Raw genomic sequence first — 17,390 nt, 5'->3', positions numbered from 1 at the left:
GACCATAACAACACCCAACTCAGCCTCAAGTTTCCCATCTGATTTCAGAGCAGCCTGAAAACCGACATCCACGGCAGTGTTACTGGCAAAATAGCGCACTAAGTTCACTTGGCCCTGCAGCCCCCTGCAGGAACCCGGCTGCAGACAAGACAAAAGTGATGCCACCAACAGAGAAGGGAAGAAAAATACTTTCAACTATAGATACAGCTGCCCTGAAATGTGGAAATACAGGTTATACTGCAATGAGAAAACTCACAGTTGCTCTCAGTGCCATGGCCAGCAGTGTCATGGTAAGGAAAGTGATACAGCGCCAGACTCGGCTACCTTACGTGGGCAAGACTCAGTGGAGATGCTTGGAAAGAGACTTTGATCCATAAGGAACAACAGCATGCTCTGGGCTGTCACATTCAATCTCAGAGTTCAGCAAGGGCTGTGCTCCCAAAGGATAATGAATAGACTACCAGGATCACATGCAGAGACGACACAGGCTTTAACACACAGAAAAGTGCTAGGAGGCATACTTACAATATTTCCCCCCCCATTCTCCTTTTAATGTTTTGCAATTTTTTTTTGCTTTGCTTTAGTGTATGTTGTTAACTTCTCAGAGTGCTTACAAATGGCATTATTATTATATAAGGATAATTGCTTTAAAGAGAAGTATGCATTTTTCCTTTCCTTTGCCTGCACTTCACCAGCAGGCAATCGCAGGCCCTGGAGCATGCCGTACACACAAATACCTGTGTTCACTGACTTCAATCCACAGGCCGAATGTAGCTAGGAGACAGACTGTTTATCTTCTCTGCTCCTACCTTTCACTATGCTTCAAACCTTCTAGAGGTGTAAGGGACACTGACAGACCCTACACTTGTTTTGCGCCCTGGGGAATAAACTGGCACGTGGGGCACTTCTGATGGAGGGGCTCTGACCAAGCTGGGTTTTGCACTCTGCTGCCTGCCCATTTCTCGAGGTGAACACACAACCAACATCTGGATTCATTCCTGTATGGTTTGCTTTCTAGCATTTGAGTACCTGTGATATCACAGCAGCATACCCTGTATTACTGAAAGGGCTGGACTGTGTGCTTTATTGTGTTGTGTTTGAGCCCAAATAGTTCATGTATTTCACAAACACTGTTTCTACAGCTGTGGCCTGAATCCTCAGAGGGTGCAGATCAGCCTTACACTATCAGATGCCATGCTGGGCTCAACTGATGCCCGCCAAGGATCTGCCCTGCAAGTCTGGTGTTTGTACTGCACACATACACGTGGCCACGCAGAGGGTGACTTGTGTTTAAAATGTACACCTGTGTCCTTATTTACACAGTGCTTCTGATGCAGCACGTGTAATCACATTCAGCAGCACGTGCTACATCAACAGGGGAAGAAAAGAGGATTTCCTGCCAGAAGGACATGGATTTGCCATGTTAGCCAGTAATTCTGTGGGCCAAACAGCTGGAGCAGCAAGTAGGCAGTGCAGAAAGGAATTCCCTGCAGGTATAAACGGAACAAATCATCAAGCTCCCTTACGAGTGCTCAGCTCTTCCAGCTTTAGTGGCAGCTGTGAACATAAACCATACTTAAACTTTCATACTGAATTCCTCTTGCTCTTTTGGTTTGGGCCCTTTATAATATCTAAAAAGGTGCAAGCGATCACTTATTGTTTATTAATAAATGCATTAATAAATCCATGTCTGCTACATACAGGCACTACTCACATTACAACCACATGGAAGTTACTAAAGGTGAAAACAGAACCCTGCAGAACAGAGCCCCTAGGAGGGGAAGCATGAGACTTATGTCAGGTATATCTAGCACATCTTTTTGTACCTGATTCCCCTTCAAAATGGGTCAGTTTTTTCCTGAAATGCTTTGCCTTCCACCTGACTCATCTGAGGCTCTTTGCAAGGCAGCAGCCTGTCCTTTCCTGCTTTTGCATGATGTACTCCAAGACAGCTGCATACACAATGACCCAGCACTGCAAAGCAAGACATAGAAGAGGTGGAAGGGATGAGATAACCGAAGGAACTCACTGATTTCTGCCTAAATTGGGATTACAGCGTGTACTCGAGGTGCACATCAAGAGACTCACACAGCAGTAGGTGAGTACATATACTTGGAGCACTGAGGCATAGTGGCAGCCGGGCAGGTCTGCAGTGCAGAGATGATGCAGAGCAAGCAATTAGCAGCACAATGTTACCACCCTCATGTGCAACCTTTTGCACTGAGCCTGTCTGCTGAGCCAACAGCAATCCTAATGATGATACATAGATCCATCTGCCCCGGAACACTGTAGTAGGGTGCTGACTTGATTAAAGGGGAATGGAATTAGGAAAGGACAGTCTTCATAACAAAGCGAAATCAAAAAGGGAAGTAGGAAAAGTACAGTTATCCAAGGAATCTGGGAAGGACTTGTTAATAGAATGGCTTGGGCTGGAAGGGGCCTTAAAGCTCACCCAGTTCCAAACCCCTGTCATGGGCAGGGACACCTTCCACTAGAGCAGGTTGCTCCAAGCCCCTGTGTCCAACCTGGCCTTGAACACTGCCAGGGATGGGGCAGCCACAGCTTCTCTGGGCACCCTGTGCCAGTGCCTCAGCACCCTCACCGTAAATCTGTAATGTAATCTATGAAGAAATCTTCCAAGATTCTTCCAAAGGACAAGAATAATCAACTGCAATGGTAAACATTTCACAGGTTAACTAAAACTTGTTCTCGCTCATTTTCATTTCCCCCAAGACATTTAAAGAAAATAACCAGTTATCATTCTGGTTTAGTAATCCCAAGTTAAGATTTCAATCATGCATCATTTTGAATTTAAATTTACTATGCTGTTGTTTTGGACAACAAGATTCCACTTAATGCTAGAGAGTATTTTGTGGTCATTTTGGTTTGACTAAAATATATAAATACATTCTGCAAGAATAGAACTTTTCTGCCTAACACTCCCTTTGGCCTCCCAGAGAGAACCCGAGGGCATGAAGAGACTGCAAAGCTGTTTTGAGAGAGTTCTCATAAAACACAGGCATTTAGAAAGCAGAAACAAATTACTGGAAGTAATAACAGAGGCTATAAATAAGACAAATAACTTGTTCTCATTCAAAAACACTGCCACCAATGCTCTAAACTATCTGCCTCAAAATGATGATGTCACTGCACACCATCTCAGGAGCCTTGGATACTGCTGCAGTGGAGGTGCACTCCAACACCATGCAGGCAGTACCTTTGTAGGAGGCCTTGGTTTAATTTCTAACATCAGGTGCCATGAAACAGTGAATAAGAACTAAATTGCTTTGCTTGAGCAGTGCTGTACCTTTGACCGCAAGTCGATAGTTGGAGCCATGCCTCCAGCGTACAGCACACAGGAGGGAAAATCAAGTATCTTCTATCCATGTTTTAGCAGCATCCAGTTACAAGGACTTCCAAACTGTAGCATTACCACATAACAAAGAACAGCAAGGAAAATGATTGCCTGTGTACCATGAGAGAAATCTCCCAGCTGTTTAATTTGGGAGTCCAAAGCTAAGTAAGTTTTATTAAAGTGAATTTATGACTGCTCATTATTTAACTTAGTCTAGGATCAAAATTAAATATATGTGCTGGTTTTGGCTGGGGTAGAGTTAATTTTCTTCATAGTAGCTGTGTTTTGGATTTGTGCTGAAACAGGGTTGGTAATTCAGGGATGTTTTAGTTATTGCTGAGCAGAACTTACACAGGGTCAGGTCCTTTTCTGCCTCTCATCCCATCAGTGAGGAGGGCTGGGGGTGCACGAGGAGTCAGGAAGGGACACAGCCAGGAGAGCTGACCCCAACTGACCCAAGGTATATTCCAGGCCATAGGGTGTCATGCTCACTGTATAGAGCTGGGGGAAAAAGGAAGGGAGGACATTCAGAGTGATGGTGGTGCCTTCCCAAGTCACCATTAGGTGTGATGGAGCCCTGCTTTCCCTGGGATAGCTGAACACCTGCCTGACCATGGGAAGTGAATTGCTTTGCTTGCATGTGCAGTTTTTGCTTTACCCATTAAACTGACTTTATTGCAACTCAGGAGTTTTCTCACTTTTACCATTCTGATTCTCTCCCCATCCCACCGATGGGAGTAAGCAAGCGGCTGCGTGGGGCTCAGTAGCTGGCTGGGGTTAAACCATGACAAGATAGTACTTTGAGGTGAATTCCCACTGATGGGAAACAGCATCATTTGAGACTCCAGCAAAGAGTAATCAGACACCTTTGGGGAAGTAATCAGGCATCTGTGAAAGAAAACTCTGATGTCAAGAGCCCCTCACGTGGGATGCTTGTTTAAGTGTTGTAAGGCTTGAAGAACATTTAATGAGAAAGAAAGGTTAAAGGGTTGTTTTTTTTTTCAGCATTAAAAACCATAAAGAGCAAGAAACAACATCTGATGGTCCTAATCAGCAGCAAAATAAAATGGGCAAATATTGTTGCACATAGGGTACTTCCCAAAACAAGGAAATGAAACACCTTTTCCTCCTGAATTTCCATGCCTACACCTTTACTGAAGCAGGTAATGTTTTGTAAATACATCTCTGCTTGATGGGACAACATGTGAAAGTAGTAGGGAACATGCAGACTCAGGCTGTTGAACTGGACAGCCTTTTTAATGTAAGAGCTCTATTTGTCCCTGTAGAGCAATGCACACTATTAAGCTGATAAATAATTAGCAATCCCTCTAGCATAGCTGCTTGCAAGCAGGCCATGAAAAGGAGGAGCATGATATGCAATGTGACAGAGCAACACAGTCCTGAGCCACAGAGGACAGGCCAGAGAAACAGCAGACAATTTTAACCGAGATGGTCATGTGTAGAAAATCAAACCCTGTCACTGATACAGGATCTGATGATTATTTTATAAATCCATTCTGGTTTAATATGTCTGTACAGAGAACCTCTAGCTTTTCAAACTTTATATAAATCAGTATCGTAACACTGGTGAGCCCTCTTGTTAGCTTTTCAACCCCTGATGATCTGTGTGATTTAATAGCTTGATCCACTGTACACCTTGAATCTCTGAAAGTTTCATCTTCTTAATAAATATTATGGAATCACAGAATGGTTTAGGCTGGAAACGGCCTTAAGATCACAAAGTTCCAACCCCCTGCCATGGGCAGGGACACCTCACACTAGACCATGTCACCCAAAGCTCTGTCCAACCTGGCCTTGAATACTGCCAGGGATGGAGCATTTAGCACTTCTCTGGGCAGCCTGTTCCAGTGCCTCACCACCCTCACAGTGAAGAACTTCTCCCTATCTAACCTGAACTTCCCCTAAGTTTGAACTCATATTGTTGTATGATGGTTTATTATCAACCAGTTGCTACAATTACATAGCTGAACAGTGTTTATCCTCGATGGTATATTTCAGAAATAAGGTATTTAAAGATGATCTCTCTGGTCTCTTGAAACAACTCCAGTGTCAACTTAAGAATTAAGCTCAGCTCATGGGGCCTGATACAGTCTCGTGTGTATGCTTTTATTCCAGTCATACAAGCAGTCCTCAAGAGAACTGTCTGAAGTCAGCTTTTGCCAACAGGAGGAAGGAATGAGATAATGGAACCAAAGAAGCTGGTTCTTGCTAAATACTAACACAAAAGGAAAACTGGAGTTTTCACTCCCCAGTGGAAAATCAGCCCTCTACACTATTTTGAATTAACTAAATAGTTTCGCCACCTTGTACTCTGATGATTGAAAACACCTCCCTCCCTTCATTGCCTCTTTTCAATTAAAAAAGAGGAGGGAGAGGAGAGTTGGTAAACAAGCAAACAAGAAGTTGGTAACATTTGCACTGGCTAACACACTGGATCCAAATGCACTGACAGTTTTGGTTTCCCCAAAATAGCCTTTCCCAAAAGACATTTTATTTACCAAATGCCACCACTTACAGGGCCTTGCTAAGGAAATAGTCAGAGGACTGGCATAAAGCGAGGAGTAGTCTTCCTCTAGTGTATCTGTAGGTTATGCTGCTGGTCAGGGTTCTATGACCTGAGGTAGCTTTGATAGCTGGGAGAAAAGACATTCCTGTTCAGTGCCAAACTGTTCAGGACAGTGCATTTGTGAATGGGAACAATGCAGAGCTGCATTGCTTTGTGCTGATTTGAAATTCCCTATTCACCAGGGAATTCTGAAAATGATTCTGAAAGTTATGCAAATTGCTCTGGGCACATTTTCCTCCCAAATAAGAAAGGCTTACATAATGAACACTGCACTGTGTTCCAGATTAGCAATACTGCCCACAGACTTAATAGAGTGTGACAGAGGAAACAAACTGCAAAGATTCACACCGACAAACCAGCCCAAACTTCCCCTCCAGAGCTGAAGACCATCACGAACCATATCACCCTGCAGCAAGTAAAAGACACATTCTTGTGACCTTGCCTTTTTCTACAACACATAAACCTAAGGACAGGGAGGGCAGACAACAGCCAACGTGTGACAGCCATTGGTCACATTGCTTAATGCAATGTGGAAAGCATAGAGATGCAACTGTAAGGTGTGCAGAAGGATCTGCATAAAAATAAATGTGTTATGCTAACCCTACACTCCTGTATTTGTATGCCAGACTGCCTGGCTGAGCAGCACTCTGTGCGCTCAGCTCCTCAGTACTTTTGCGTGAATGACACTATTTATAGAGAGGCACTGTATTTACTAGGTGAATAAACAATAGGTTTTGCTTTCACTCAAATATTATGACTTCAACTCCTTTTATTTATATGTCAGTAGTTCAGAACATGTAGTGGACCAGGCACATCATCACTGTTCACCATTGTCAAAGAAGGGGCCAGAAACATCCATGTCGTTATATCTCTGGAACAGCTATAACTCATCTTGTAACCTTTGGAGGATACGCTACAATCCATTTCATGTTAGCAACACTGCAGCAACCTATTTATTTTTGAGTTCATGAAAAAATGCACCTATTTGCAGTGTCCCCTGGTGTGCACACAACCCAAAAAGTGACAAGTTGACAGAGTAGGCACAAAAAGACTGGCTGCCCAACCATTAGCCTCCTGTTGCAAAAGCTCAAGGGAAAACAAATCACCAACTCTAGGATTATCCATGCCATTAGATGGCATGCTGAATGTTGTCAGATCACGGGAAGTGCATCCCCCCCAACTGAGAGGCTCTCTTGAGCATGTCCTAAGCTTGAATTCCCAGGCAGGCATGAGTACAGAGCATTAGAGTACCTGGACATGATGGAAGAGGACACAGATAGAACCAGGAAACCAGTCCCCAAGGATGCAAGGTGTCAAGCACCCAGGTACCAACCTCTCTAAACATGGACTAACGGCTGTGCAGCTCCCTTGCTCCTGTAGACTGGCTCACATCATGTTAACTAAGCCATAGGTGCTTGGCTGAATCTGGGCATTAAGAGTTCTTAAAGATCAAAGTCAATGAGAATCTTTCCAATTATTCAAGTGCTCCTTTGACATCAACACTTCCAACTTCAAGGTCAGCTCATTAACTACAGACCTTAGTGTTTATAATGGTCTGTCAAAACTGTGGGTCTTAGTTACTTACTGTGGGGGTGAAAATCACCTAAAGCATTTTTATAATCCTAAAAACCATCCAGTGCATCAAAGAATATGCAGGCATGTGGCCCAAGCAGTAAAATCTTCTTGGATGTTATACCACATGTACCAGAGGTATCTTAGCTGCACTCAGAATGAAAACTAGTCAGTTTTGTCACTTCTAACATAAAGCAACCGATTAACTTTCATCACTATTCTGGGTAAGTAATGTGTACACAGGATATACAGGACATACTGAAGAAATACATATCGACACATGTTGCTGTTAAAACACTGATTGAAAACTGCAGGCCAGAGCAGCAGAGCGCAGCAGGGTTTCTTCGTTCCCAAGACCTCCTCCTGACTTCTAATGTAAATTCTCCATCCCAAGGATAACTTTAACATACTTGAGATTTGTGTATGTGTATATTTTATATATATAAATATGCATGCTCACAGAATAATGAACCCTGAGGAATACACTCTTCCAGCACTCTCTTGGGAAGGTGAAGCTGTTTTCATGATTCACATCATCTAAAAACTATACTCTCTGTGCCTGGCCAGGTGAAAATGACAGGTATGAAAGGGAAGCTTGTAAATCTGCTTAGCTGTTTCCTTCTGGCAAACTGCCCTTCTCTTCTTTACCTCTACCCAGAACTGGTTCAGCACCAACCACTTCTCGAGACTGAAGACGGGGAAGTACATGTCATTCTTCTGCCTTTAAATAACACCATTCAATAAAATAAGGGCAAATAAAGGTAGTAAATGATATTTATTTCTGGTCTTATTTTATCCAGCACACATTGCTATCAGAATTGTTCATGTGCTCCTCTAGCTAGAGCTGCCTGTGCCAACATGGCTGCAACCTCCCTCTCACCCCCCTCCGTCCAGCTCATTATCTAGTGTCTGACAGAAGCAAGTGCCAGCCACTCTACAAAAAGGCACATGAAACACTCCAGCAAGACATCAGAAAATCACCTGCCTCTAAGGAAGAGTTTTTTCCTCCCTGCCACCATTACAAACAGATTGATGCAAGCGCTGACTTAAAAGGTCGACGGCTCTTCAAAAGTCTTGTTACTGCAAAGATGAAACCCATAACCATATCTGGGTATGCTGTTCCTATTCAAACATGCAGGGAGCCAGTGCTAATGGGGCTGAAATTTTATCTCTGATCTTGTCTCTTCATGTTCCTCTTTTTGGCAGGGATTGCTAAGGTCCTACAGCCAGTTGGCAGAAACAGCGACACTGCCAGTATGAGACTCACATGTTCTGGGGCTTTATTGCCATGGCACCTTGTGACAGCAAGCTCCACAGGTAACTGCAGGCACCCACAGGACTAATGAATTTATTGACACTTACCAACATGGAATGCCTGCTTAACCTCCACTATTTCCTTAGTAGCTTACAGCTATCCTTGACACCCTTTGATCACAAAGGAGACAAAAAGCTCTCCTATTAGTCAAGTGCAACATTCATAAGTGCAATCTACCTTTGGAAGCTTCTGTGCCGAGTGGATTTTCCAAGAGGTCTGTCATATCTTGTCTCCAAGCATCCTTCACAGCAGACTTGGACACTTTCCTGTTGTTCAGGCTTTGCTGTGGTCGGAAGTTATTCCTCAGGTACTCCACGGACTTGACGTGGTCTTGCTGTTCAGTGGTGAATATGGAGTAGAATGCCTCCAGCTGACCGCAGCCATCATGGCAGGGGAGAGAAAGGACATTAATTAGAAAAACAATGTACTGAAATCTGGGTGGCTGATAAGAAACTAAAATGGCAGGAAGTTAAATGTTGATGCCAGGACTGAGAAATCACATGGGAATTCAGGCTGCCCACTGAAATCACTGCCAACTGCCTTATCTCAGCACAGCGCTTATCCTGCCCAACAAGGGAAGGCCTTCTATCAACCTGCGGATGTCTGTCATGGGCAGGGAAACATGTGCCCTTAGACCCCTGGTCTGGAAGGATTTTGTTTGACACAGCCTTTCCAAGCCCTCCTCACCCTGGCACCGCTTTGTTTCAGAGCATCACGTCAAAAAAGTGCTTCCAGGTTATCTCACCCCAAGAGCCTTCTCCAGGACAGGGCAATGCTACCTTGTCTCAAATACCATATGAGCTTTAGCTGCCAGGCTAAGCTTCTCAGATAGCTATTGCAGCACTTTAGGCGCAGTTAGCATAGAGCTATTTCTAATAAAATGGATTAACCTGTAAGGAAGAACTTTCCTGTTACTTCAGAACTTAGTATTGCTTAGAAAGAAGTATCTAAGGCAGAAATGTTTCCAGCTAAATTTTTTCTCGCAGCTATCAAGTTCAGTATAGCATTTGCTAAGAGTCTGTTGCCGTTCTCATCCAGAACTGGAATGAGTTATGTTGCTGCTGGAACAACTAAGCACGACAGAGCTGAGAAGGATTCAATCCCCATACTGTTTGCATAAACATCAATTACATATATCGATAATACGGATTTTGAGAGTACAGGATCTGGCCCAAAACTTTACACTCATAGCTTATTGACAGCTCATTTAGAAAGCTACACCCTTTTCTTTAAATGCAGCTGCTCTAAAAGCTATACAGGAGCTGTCAGAGTCCCGAAACTTGCATCTAGAAAAAGCTATCATTGTAGCCTCAGTTGACAGTACTGATAAAAACAACCAAAGAAAGGTGTAAAGAGTAGTCAAGCACTTCCACTGACTCAAGAAGCACTCACTACCATTAATTTCCCTTCAAACCAGTAACCATAACCCCCCTTTTGCTGCTGCTACCCACCCTGTCCGGTCTGCTGGGCTTGATGATGGTAGTTATTAGGCTGAAATCTGTACAAATCCTCTGACCTCCAAGGCAGGAGTGAGTTAATTTTTACACATTTCAGTCCAACTTAAGTCCCCATGAAGTGGGTGATGCATTGAGCCAGCTGATGGATATATGTATAGGAATGTTACCCAATGTGCTCCATGTGGGAGCAGCACATGGACAGCAGGAGGGAAAATGGATGGACCTCATAGCTCTAATCCTGAGTTTGGGAACTCTGAACTACAACATAAAACGAAGGGAACTGAGCCCTGCTACTGGCAATCACCTCTGAGATAATAGCACAACTTGTATGTTTTTAGTAGTAGCTTCCCCCTAATCACAACTACTTTTACTGTAAAAGCAGGGAAACTGAGGCAGGGGGCAGCAGGAAGGGATCAGCCAGTGACCAGTTCCCACTGCAGGCAGGGAGCTCAGGTACCTCTTCCAGCCTTGCAGGTACTGATGGTGGGATCTGGGCTGTACTTTTTCTGTATCTCAGATGAACGCTCTATTACCTGGTTCCCAGCTGCAATTCTCTCTCTGATTCTTCAGAGAAACACCTTGAAAAACCTTGAAAACCTTTTCTAATTATTAACAGGAGCCTCTCGGAAGCATTGACAGATTGGTTAAAAATGGGATAAAAGGACTATTATCTTAGACTTCTGTCTTCAGGGGAAAAAAACACAACCCAACAGATGAGCCCTTCTATGAAAGCACAGACCAAAACTCTTGTGAATATTTACATATCTTTTACACTTCTTATACTGGAAGCAGTTTCGATGAAGCCAGCTAAGAGGGCTTAAGGTTACTTTTTAAAAGCTCAAGATCTTGGGCAGCAACTGCTTCTCTGAAGTCAAGTCTCTCGGCTTACACATCCATGACATCAATTGAATTTTTAAACTTCCAGAGAGAACTTCTACAATATTTTCTTCTGCCATGCTACCTTGGGGAGGTATAATTGCATTTTAACAACTGCCAATTCAAATGCGATTTTTAACCTTCCCCTTTTTATGTGTTGAAGTACAGATAAGTCATTTTAACTTCACTTTTACTATAAAAATATTATCTACATAAATGAGAAATTAATTTATCTATAGCTGCTCGAAAAAAAAGCTGCAGTCAAGGAGCTACATTCATGCTCTTCAAGGCAAGGAGTACAAGAGCTCCTGTTCAGCAGAAGAAATGAAAAGCTGTTGTAAGACTATTGTAGATACAGGGAAACCTGATCTAAAACTCCAAGTCGTGTAATTACAAACCGTTAAAGCCTGATATGCACAGTCTTCTATGGGTTGGATATACAAATGGCAATTAAAAATACTGAAGGTGTTACAAGCACAATGAGATACTCTGAGGCATGCATTATAAGAGGTAGTGCCATGCTTTGGGTCACTGAATGCACTTAGCTTTCCAATGCATCTGCAGGGTGACACAGCTTGTCCTGTTTTGTTCTCTAATTATTAGGAAAGACGATGATGATGGAGCACTGAGAATAAAATAGAGAAGCTTCCACAATTGGACCACTTTAGTACTGTCCTTTTTATAGCAAGGTATTTCAAACAAAAGCAAGGATTTAATTGGAATGGCAACAAAGCTTAAACAATATCGCTTTCTTCCTCTGGGATTACAGGGCTGCTTCACAGGGTTTGTGATAAAGGAGGTTAAACTGTGGCAATGGATTATACTGCACTGTTGCTGTTAGAGGAACAAATAATAACCATAGCAATGGCAGGGTGGCAGGCTTTTAAAATACACCCATCTAGAGCTGCCAAGGAGAAGAATACTATTACTTATTCCACATGTGTTGTAGTATCAATGAAAGTCTGTCTACACACAGAATTCCCAGCCCTTCAACCTCACATGCATGCATAAAGCAGCACAATGCCAAATTTTAAAGGCTTGACTCGGCACAGTTATTACTGTACAGCACAGGAAAGAAGCTATGCCAGGATAAAGTACCTTTATACCATTAAAGTGATGGCCATAATTTGGATTTACCACTTTATTTGCGTTTGTTTAGAAAGCAGAAAGTCATAACCCACCTGATGCACATACAGGATATAAAACTGAGCATGGGCCAAGCCTCCCAGCCACCAAATAATAAACAGTAAACTTATTGATGTAGGGAGAAGCTACAAGGGATTGCAAGTATCCTGCAGGCAAGGACAGAATTCAAAATGATCTTGACAATCAAACAGCCTGGAAAAAACAAAGGGTTCGATTCAACCAGGACCATGTGCAAAGAGTCCCATGCTGCAGCCAGAGCCATGGGTACAGGAATGCATGACATGCTCAGCACTGCTAGAGAGGGTGCTGGGGAAAGCCTCTAGCAATAGGGTTCCTGCTGGCCAGGAGATGAACATGGATAAGAACATCATGCTTTTGTGAAAAGGGAAAAATAACACCAGCATGGGGGGCTGGACACATGAATCCTGCCATGACCCTCAGCCTTGGGAGGGTCGTGGCTCAAGCACTGCGACTAGTTTTGAACACAGCACTTCAAAATTGATGAGAATCTACAGGAGAAGCAATGGGATCCAGAAAACATGAAAAAAAAAGCCTGAAATCTCTGAGAACCAGCATCTGTCAGTCAGGATCACCCAGTGAACTGTTCACTTAGCTTTACAGAACTGTGCATGCATTCTGCTCTTGTGAGACCCTCCCTGGAGTACTGCATCCAGCTCTGGGGACCTCAACATAAGAAAGATGTGCACCTGGTAGAGAGAGTCCAGAGGAAGTCGCAAAGATGCTCCGAGGGCTGAGGCAGCTTTGCTAGAGACAGGATGAGAGATCTCTGCCTGTTCAGCCTGGGGAAAGCTCAGAAGAGACCTTAGAGCAGCTTCCAGTATGTAAAGGGGCTGAGAAGAAACCTGGAGAGAGGCTTTGGACAAGGGCCTTGTATGGACAGGACAAGGAGGAATGGCTTTAACCTGCCAGAAGGGAGACTGAGATGAGCTCTTAGGCAGAAGCTCTTCTCTGTGAGGGTGCTGAGGTGCTGGCACAGGGTGCCCAGAGAAGCTGTGGCTGCCCCATCCCTGGCAGTGTTCAAGGCCAGGTTGGACACAGGGGCTTGGAGCAACCTGCTCTAGTGGAAGGGGTCCCTGCTCATGGCTTGGGTCTGGAACTGGATGAGCTTTAAGGTGCCTTCCAACCCAAACCACTCCATGATTCTATTTGAAAAGTCTGCTTTCAGTGGCTTTTGCCAGTTGATAAAAGGGAAAACTAACTTCAGCAGGATGGCTTTCCGAAGACAACAGTCTCACAATGTCAAAATACACTTAACTGGTAAACATCCGATTCCATCCAGCCATTTCTTGATGGGGAGCATTCTTCTCCAGACAAATCCCAGACATTGTGACTATTTGCATTAAAAGCTACTATGTGCTAATTTTAAAGATTTGTGCACCAGCTCTCTGAGCCCATAATGGCAGCTTTACTGTGTTGTAAAAACAGTTAAGCATGGAGAATTAATGGGAAGATGTCTTTTCTGCTGTAATTAGTTCAAATTACTAAATCTAAGCAGAACTGAAATCACTCGCTTTACTTAGAAAAGAAAGTTTCAATTAAAAAGAATAAAAAGGAACTCCATGTAAATATTTATATCATCGCTTAATTTAATCTTCACAAAAACAATAGCAAATAAATCACTGAAAGGAAGCCAGGTTTCATGTTGTACTGTCTTCTTAAGACCGATGGCTCACGTTCAGAAACAATATTGCTTAAGAGAATAAAAGGAATGACCAACACTTCCTTTTTTGTCAACAGAAACATTTTTTGTTCTCAAAATTACAATGGGAGGTTTCAGAAACACCCTAAAGAGGACAAATCAAGAGATGGACAAACAAAATAACCACACCTGATGGTAAGAGATGGGAACGGGCTTCCGGAAAACGATCCACTCCACAATCTCGCTACACGGAGGAGTAGTCAGAGAACCTGCGTAGCGGTAGTAACTCCCCAGCGATGTCGGGAGGAGCTCCCTCAGCACAAAGGGATCCAGAAAGGTCTCCTTCTCTGCAGGGAAGATTGACAAGCAGAATTACACTTTGGTTCTTTTTACATGTCTTTAAAGCAGTTGATAGGCGGACTAACAAGGTGTAACGGCAACATGTTTTATCATATATATATAATGAAAGGTGAAAACACCCTATCAGGAAGTCTCTGTAAGAGTTGATGTGTTGATTATTAAAAGAGCAGCTAAAATGCTAGTCAGTCCTATACCCACCACACACACTCCTACTTTGAATGCGTGCAGGTGTGAAGTGCCCTTGTTATCCCACCGGTTTATGCTAGAATAGAAATAACACCATGTTTAGTGGCTTCACCACTCAGTAAATGGCTTTTCAGCTTCATGGCAGTGAGGGTTCACCATGACCCAGCAGGGACGCAGCCAGGCTGCAGCGGTCCTGCTTGCTGCTGCCTGACCAGAGAGCACCAATTAGCACATCCATCCCATCCGCACCGGTGAGGGAAAGGGATGGAGGAGCAGGGTCAGTTCCTCTGCAGATTACTGAGAAGGAGAAGGCAGCACCATGTTGAAGAAATTAGCTTCAAAGGTAAAACTACTGCCACTTCTCCCTAACCCAAGAAACTCCCTTCCCAGGGTCCATCAGTCTGGGGACAAACCCTTTGCTCTGAGAAGCTCCTTAGACAGCCTGAAATGCAAACCTAAGCAGTGAAAACATTCAGCTTCAAGTAACAGTGACAAGCTGGTAATATTTAACACTGTGAGGAAAAATAAATAAATGAAAGGAGGGAACGGCTGCAGGCAAACAATTTCCCTGCCATCCCTGAGCATTTATCCTCTGCAATATAAGTTGACTCACAGGCCGGAGCTCCCTCTCAGCCTGTGCAAAGGTGTTCACTGCCTCAGGGCATGTGGACACGTGAGGCTCTCCCATACATCTCTATTCCTCACTTTCTCTGTGTCTCAAACAAGAGTACACATGTAGTTAGCAGGAACTCTTCTCTTCCTATCTCATCAGAGCTGCTAAGCAAGCCTGCTCCCCTTGCAACAGAGCAGAGAAGCAGGTAGGCTGGTGATTGACACACACGTCTTCCAAAGTCAGGAGGAAAAGAAAAAGGATGGAGTCTGCAGAATTCAATTCCACAGCATCCCACAGCTCTCCACAAGTCTTGATCAAATCACGAGGTGCCTATACCTCTGAGCAGCAGCCTGATCACCAGGGGGATTTGTTTCCTCCACTGCTGCTGCAAGGTGCAAACACATGATGTGCTTCAGACATCTTCTAGTCTCCTGCCCAATATCAATGTCTTTATATCTTTTAGCATTCCAAAATATGAGTTCTATTAAAGTCATAGTATACATTGAGACAGAAAACTGCAATCTCTTCATTAACCATTTCTTTCCTTTTAATCCAAGCAGATATAAACCAGTTCTGCATCTCCAAAAAGGAAACAAGTGGTAAACCACATTTTTCATTTTTCATAGGATACCTCTGGGAAAAAAAGTGTGCTGAGATAATAAATAGTGAAATATATATGATTGGCCAAAGTTCAAAGAGATTCTAATCAAGGAGTCATAATCACAGCAAAAATGTCGTATTTAATTTGATTGCCTTATTTTTATGCAGGGAAAATTGGTTGGAAAAACGACAAACTCAGTCACAGAATTTGATTTCCAAATGCAGCACACACACACATCAGCACAGCAAAATAATACGGGTTTTCTATTTAAGAACCTGTCTCTCTCTATACGGAAGCTGAGCACACAGTGGGCTGCTATGAATCTAAAAGAGCATTAGAACATGCAACCATCCTCTTTGCGTTAACAGCCAGCAACCATATACTAAACAGATGGGAGGTAGATGCACACTTTGAAAAGAGCATTCCTCCTGCATTTAAGAAAAAAATGTTTTGGTTAAAATTAATGATTTAACTATTTTTAACTTTTATAACCTTGTATTTAGATTGACGGGATCACTTCAGATGCTGGATAAACATTCTGTGAGAAACAGAGAATATAAGGTATCCCTTTATCAAGGGATGGCAGGAGAACGAAGCTCATTTTACACTTTCAAGGATTTTTGTGCCATGTGCTGACAATATTATATTTTAATAATTAATTGTTCATCAAAGGAAAAGATGAAGAACAGGGATGCTAAATTCAAAGTTATTCAAATTGAAAATATGAATAATGCATGACTTTTATATTAAATACACACTGTATTAAGTAGTCTACATTTCATCCAACTCTGTCTTTCATTTTTAAACATTTTGAACTACAGTATGAATAATCAACTAAGGGAAGCTTATTTAGACAGAGAAATACCTTATTTGAATGCAAACTGGTAGTATCCGACTATGATTAAATTTTGGTTATCAATTAGGGAGGTTTTTTTCCAAAGCATTTGGAAAGTCACAGTCATCTGTGAAAAAAAGTATTTCTTGAGGAAAAAGCAGCTTTGCTAACACACAGTTTATGTAGGGCAGGGTGTGCTCCATCTGATTTTTAATGACTATAAGCAATGCTTTAAGTTTTCATTAATGAATTCCAAAGATTAAAAAAATACACATAATTGGATTAAAATGACTGCTAAAATAGATGATAATCAATTGATTATGCTTTAATAACCTCACATTTTGGAAACAGACCATTCATTTGTATCGCTTCCATCTAGATGCACAGTGCAGAGTTTTAGAATTAGAGCCACAAACAGATCTTCTCATCAGGCTTAAAGAAACTTGGAACTCAAGAATCTACCTCCCATATCCTTCAAGGGAATATAGAAACAGTAAATGCCATGAAGTTATGTTCCTAAGAGCTTGCAACCTTTTTGAAAATGTGATTTTGTAACTTCAACCTTAAATCAGTTATTGTTGTTAAAACTGCAATGACAATAACTTGCAACCTAAGCAGCAGCATTCACTGAATATGGTAGAAATATTTATATACATATACGCAGATGTGTATGTATCTAATTCCCACTAAATGGGAAAGAACAAGGTTGAGAATAATATCAAACGTTTCTATACTGCTTCATGACTAGCTCCTACTTTCTATTTTCAGTGTTTGGGACAGGAATGAATTGGGCCTGGAAGGCTGGGAACAGAGGAGCAGGGTGAAGA

The 17,390-nt window shown here is 42.6% G+C and overlaps 1 protein-coding gene across 3 annotated transcripts in view; it reads right to left on the bottom strand.

Annotated features, from left to right (window-relative positions):
• The window catches only part of PTPRG (protein tyrosine phosphatase receptor type G), a 404,577-nt gene that overhangs the window by 86,831 nt on the left and 300,356 nt on the right, over positions 1–17,390 (bottom strand). For all 3 annotated transcript variants that reach the window (XM_057397343.1, XM_057397341.1, XM_057397342.1), the window contains exons 8-9: positions 14,158–14,315; positions 9,007–9,199 (exon numbers count right to left, since the gene is read on the bottom strand). In XM_057397343.1, the coding sequence (XP_057253326.1) occupies positions 9,007–9,199; positions 14,158–14,315 (351 nt within the window). The remainder of the gene's footprint in view (positions 1–9,006; positions 9,200–14,157; positions 14,316–17,390) is intronic.

The sequence above is a fragment of the Pezoporus wallicus genome, unplaced genomic scaffold (assembly GCF_028554395.1).
Source record: "Pezoporus wallicus isolate ANWC-B61680 ecotype Strahan unplaced genomic scaffold, APGP_CSIRO_Pwel_v1 contig_8714, whole genome shotgun sequence".
NCBI lineage: Eukaryota > Metazoa > Chordata > Aves > Psittaciformes > Psittacidae > Pezoporus > Pezoporus wallicus.
Note: the sequence above shows the minus strand (reverse complement) of the source record. Positions and strands in the feature narration are given on the sequence as shown.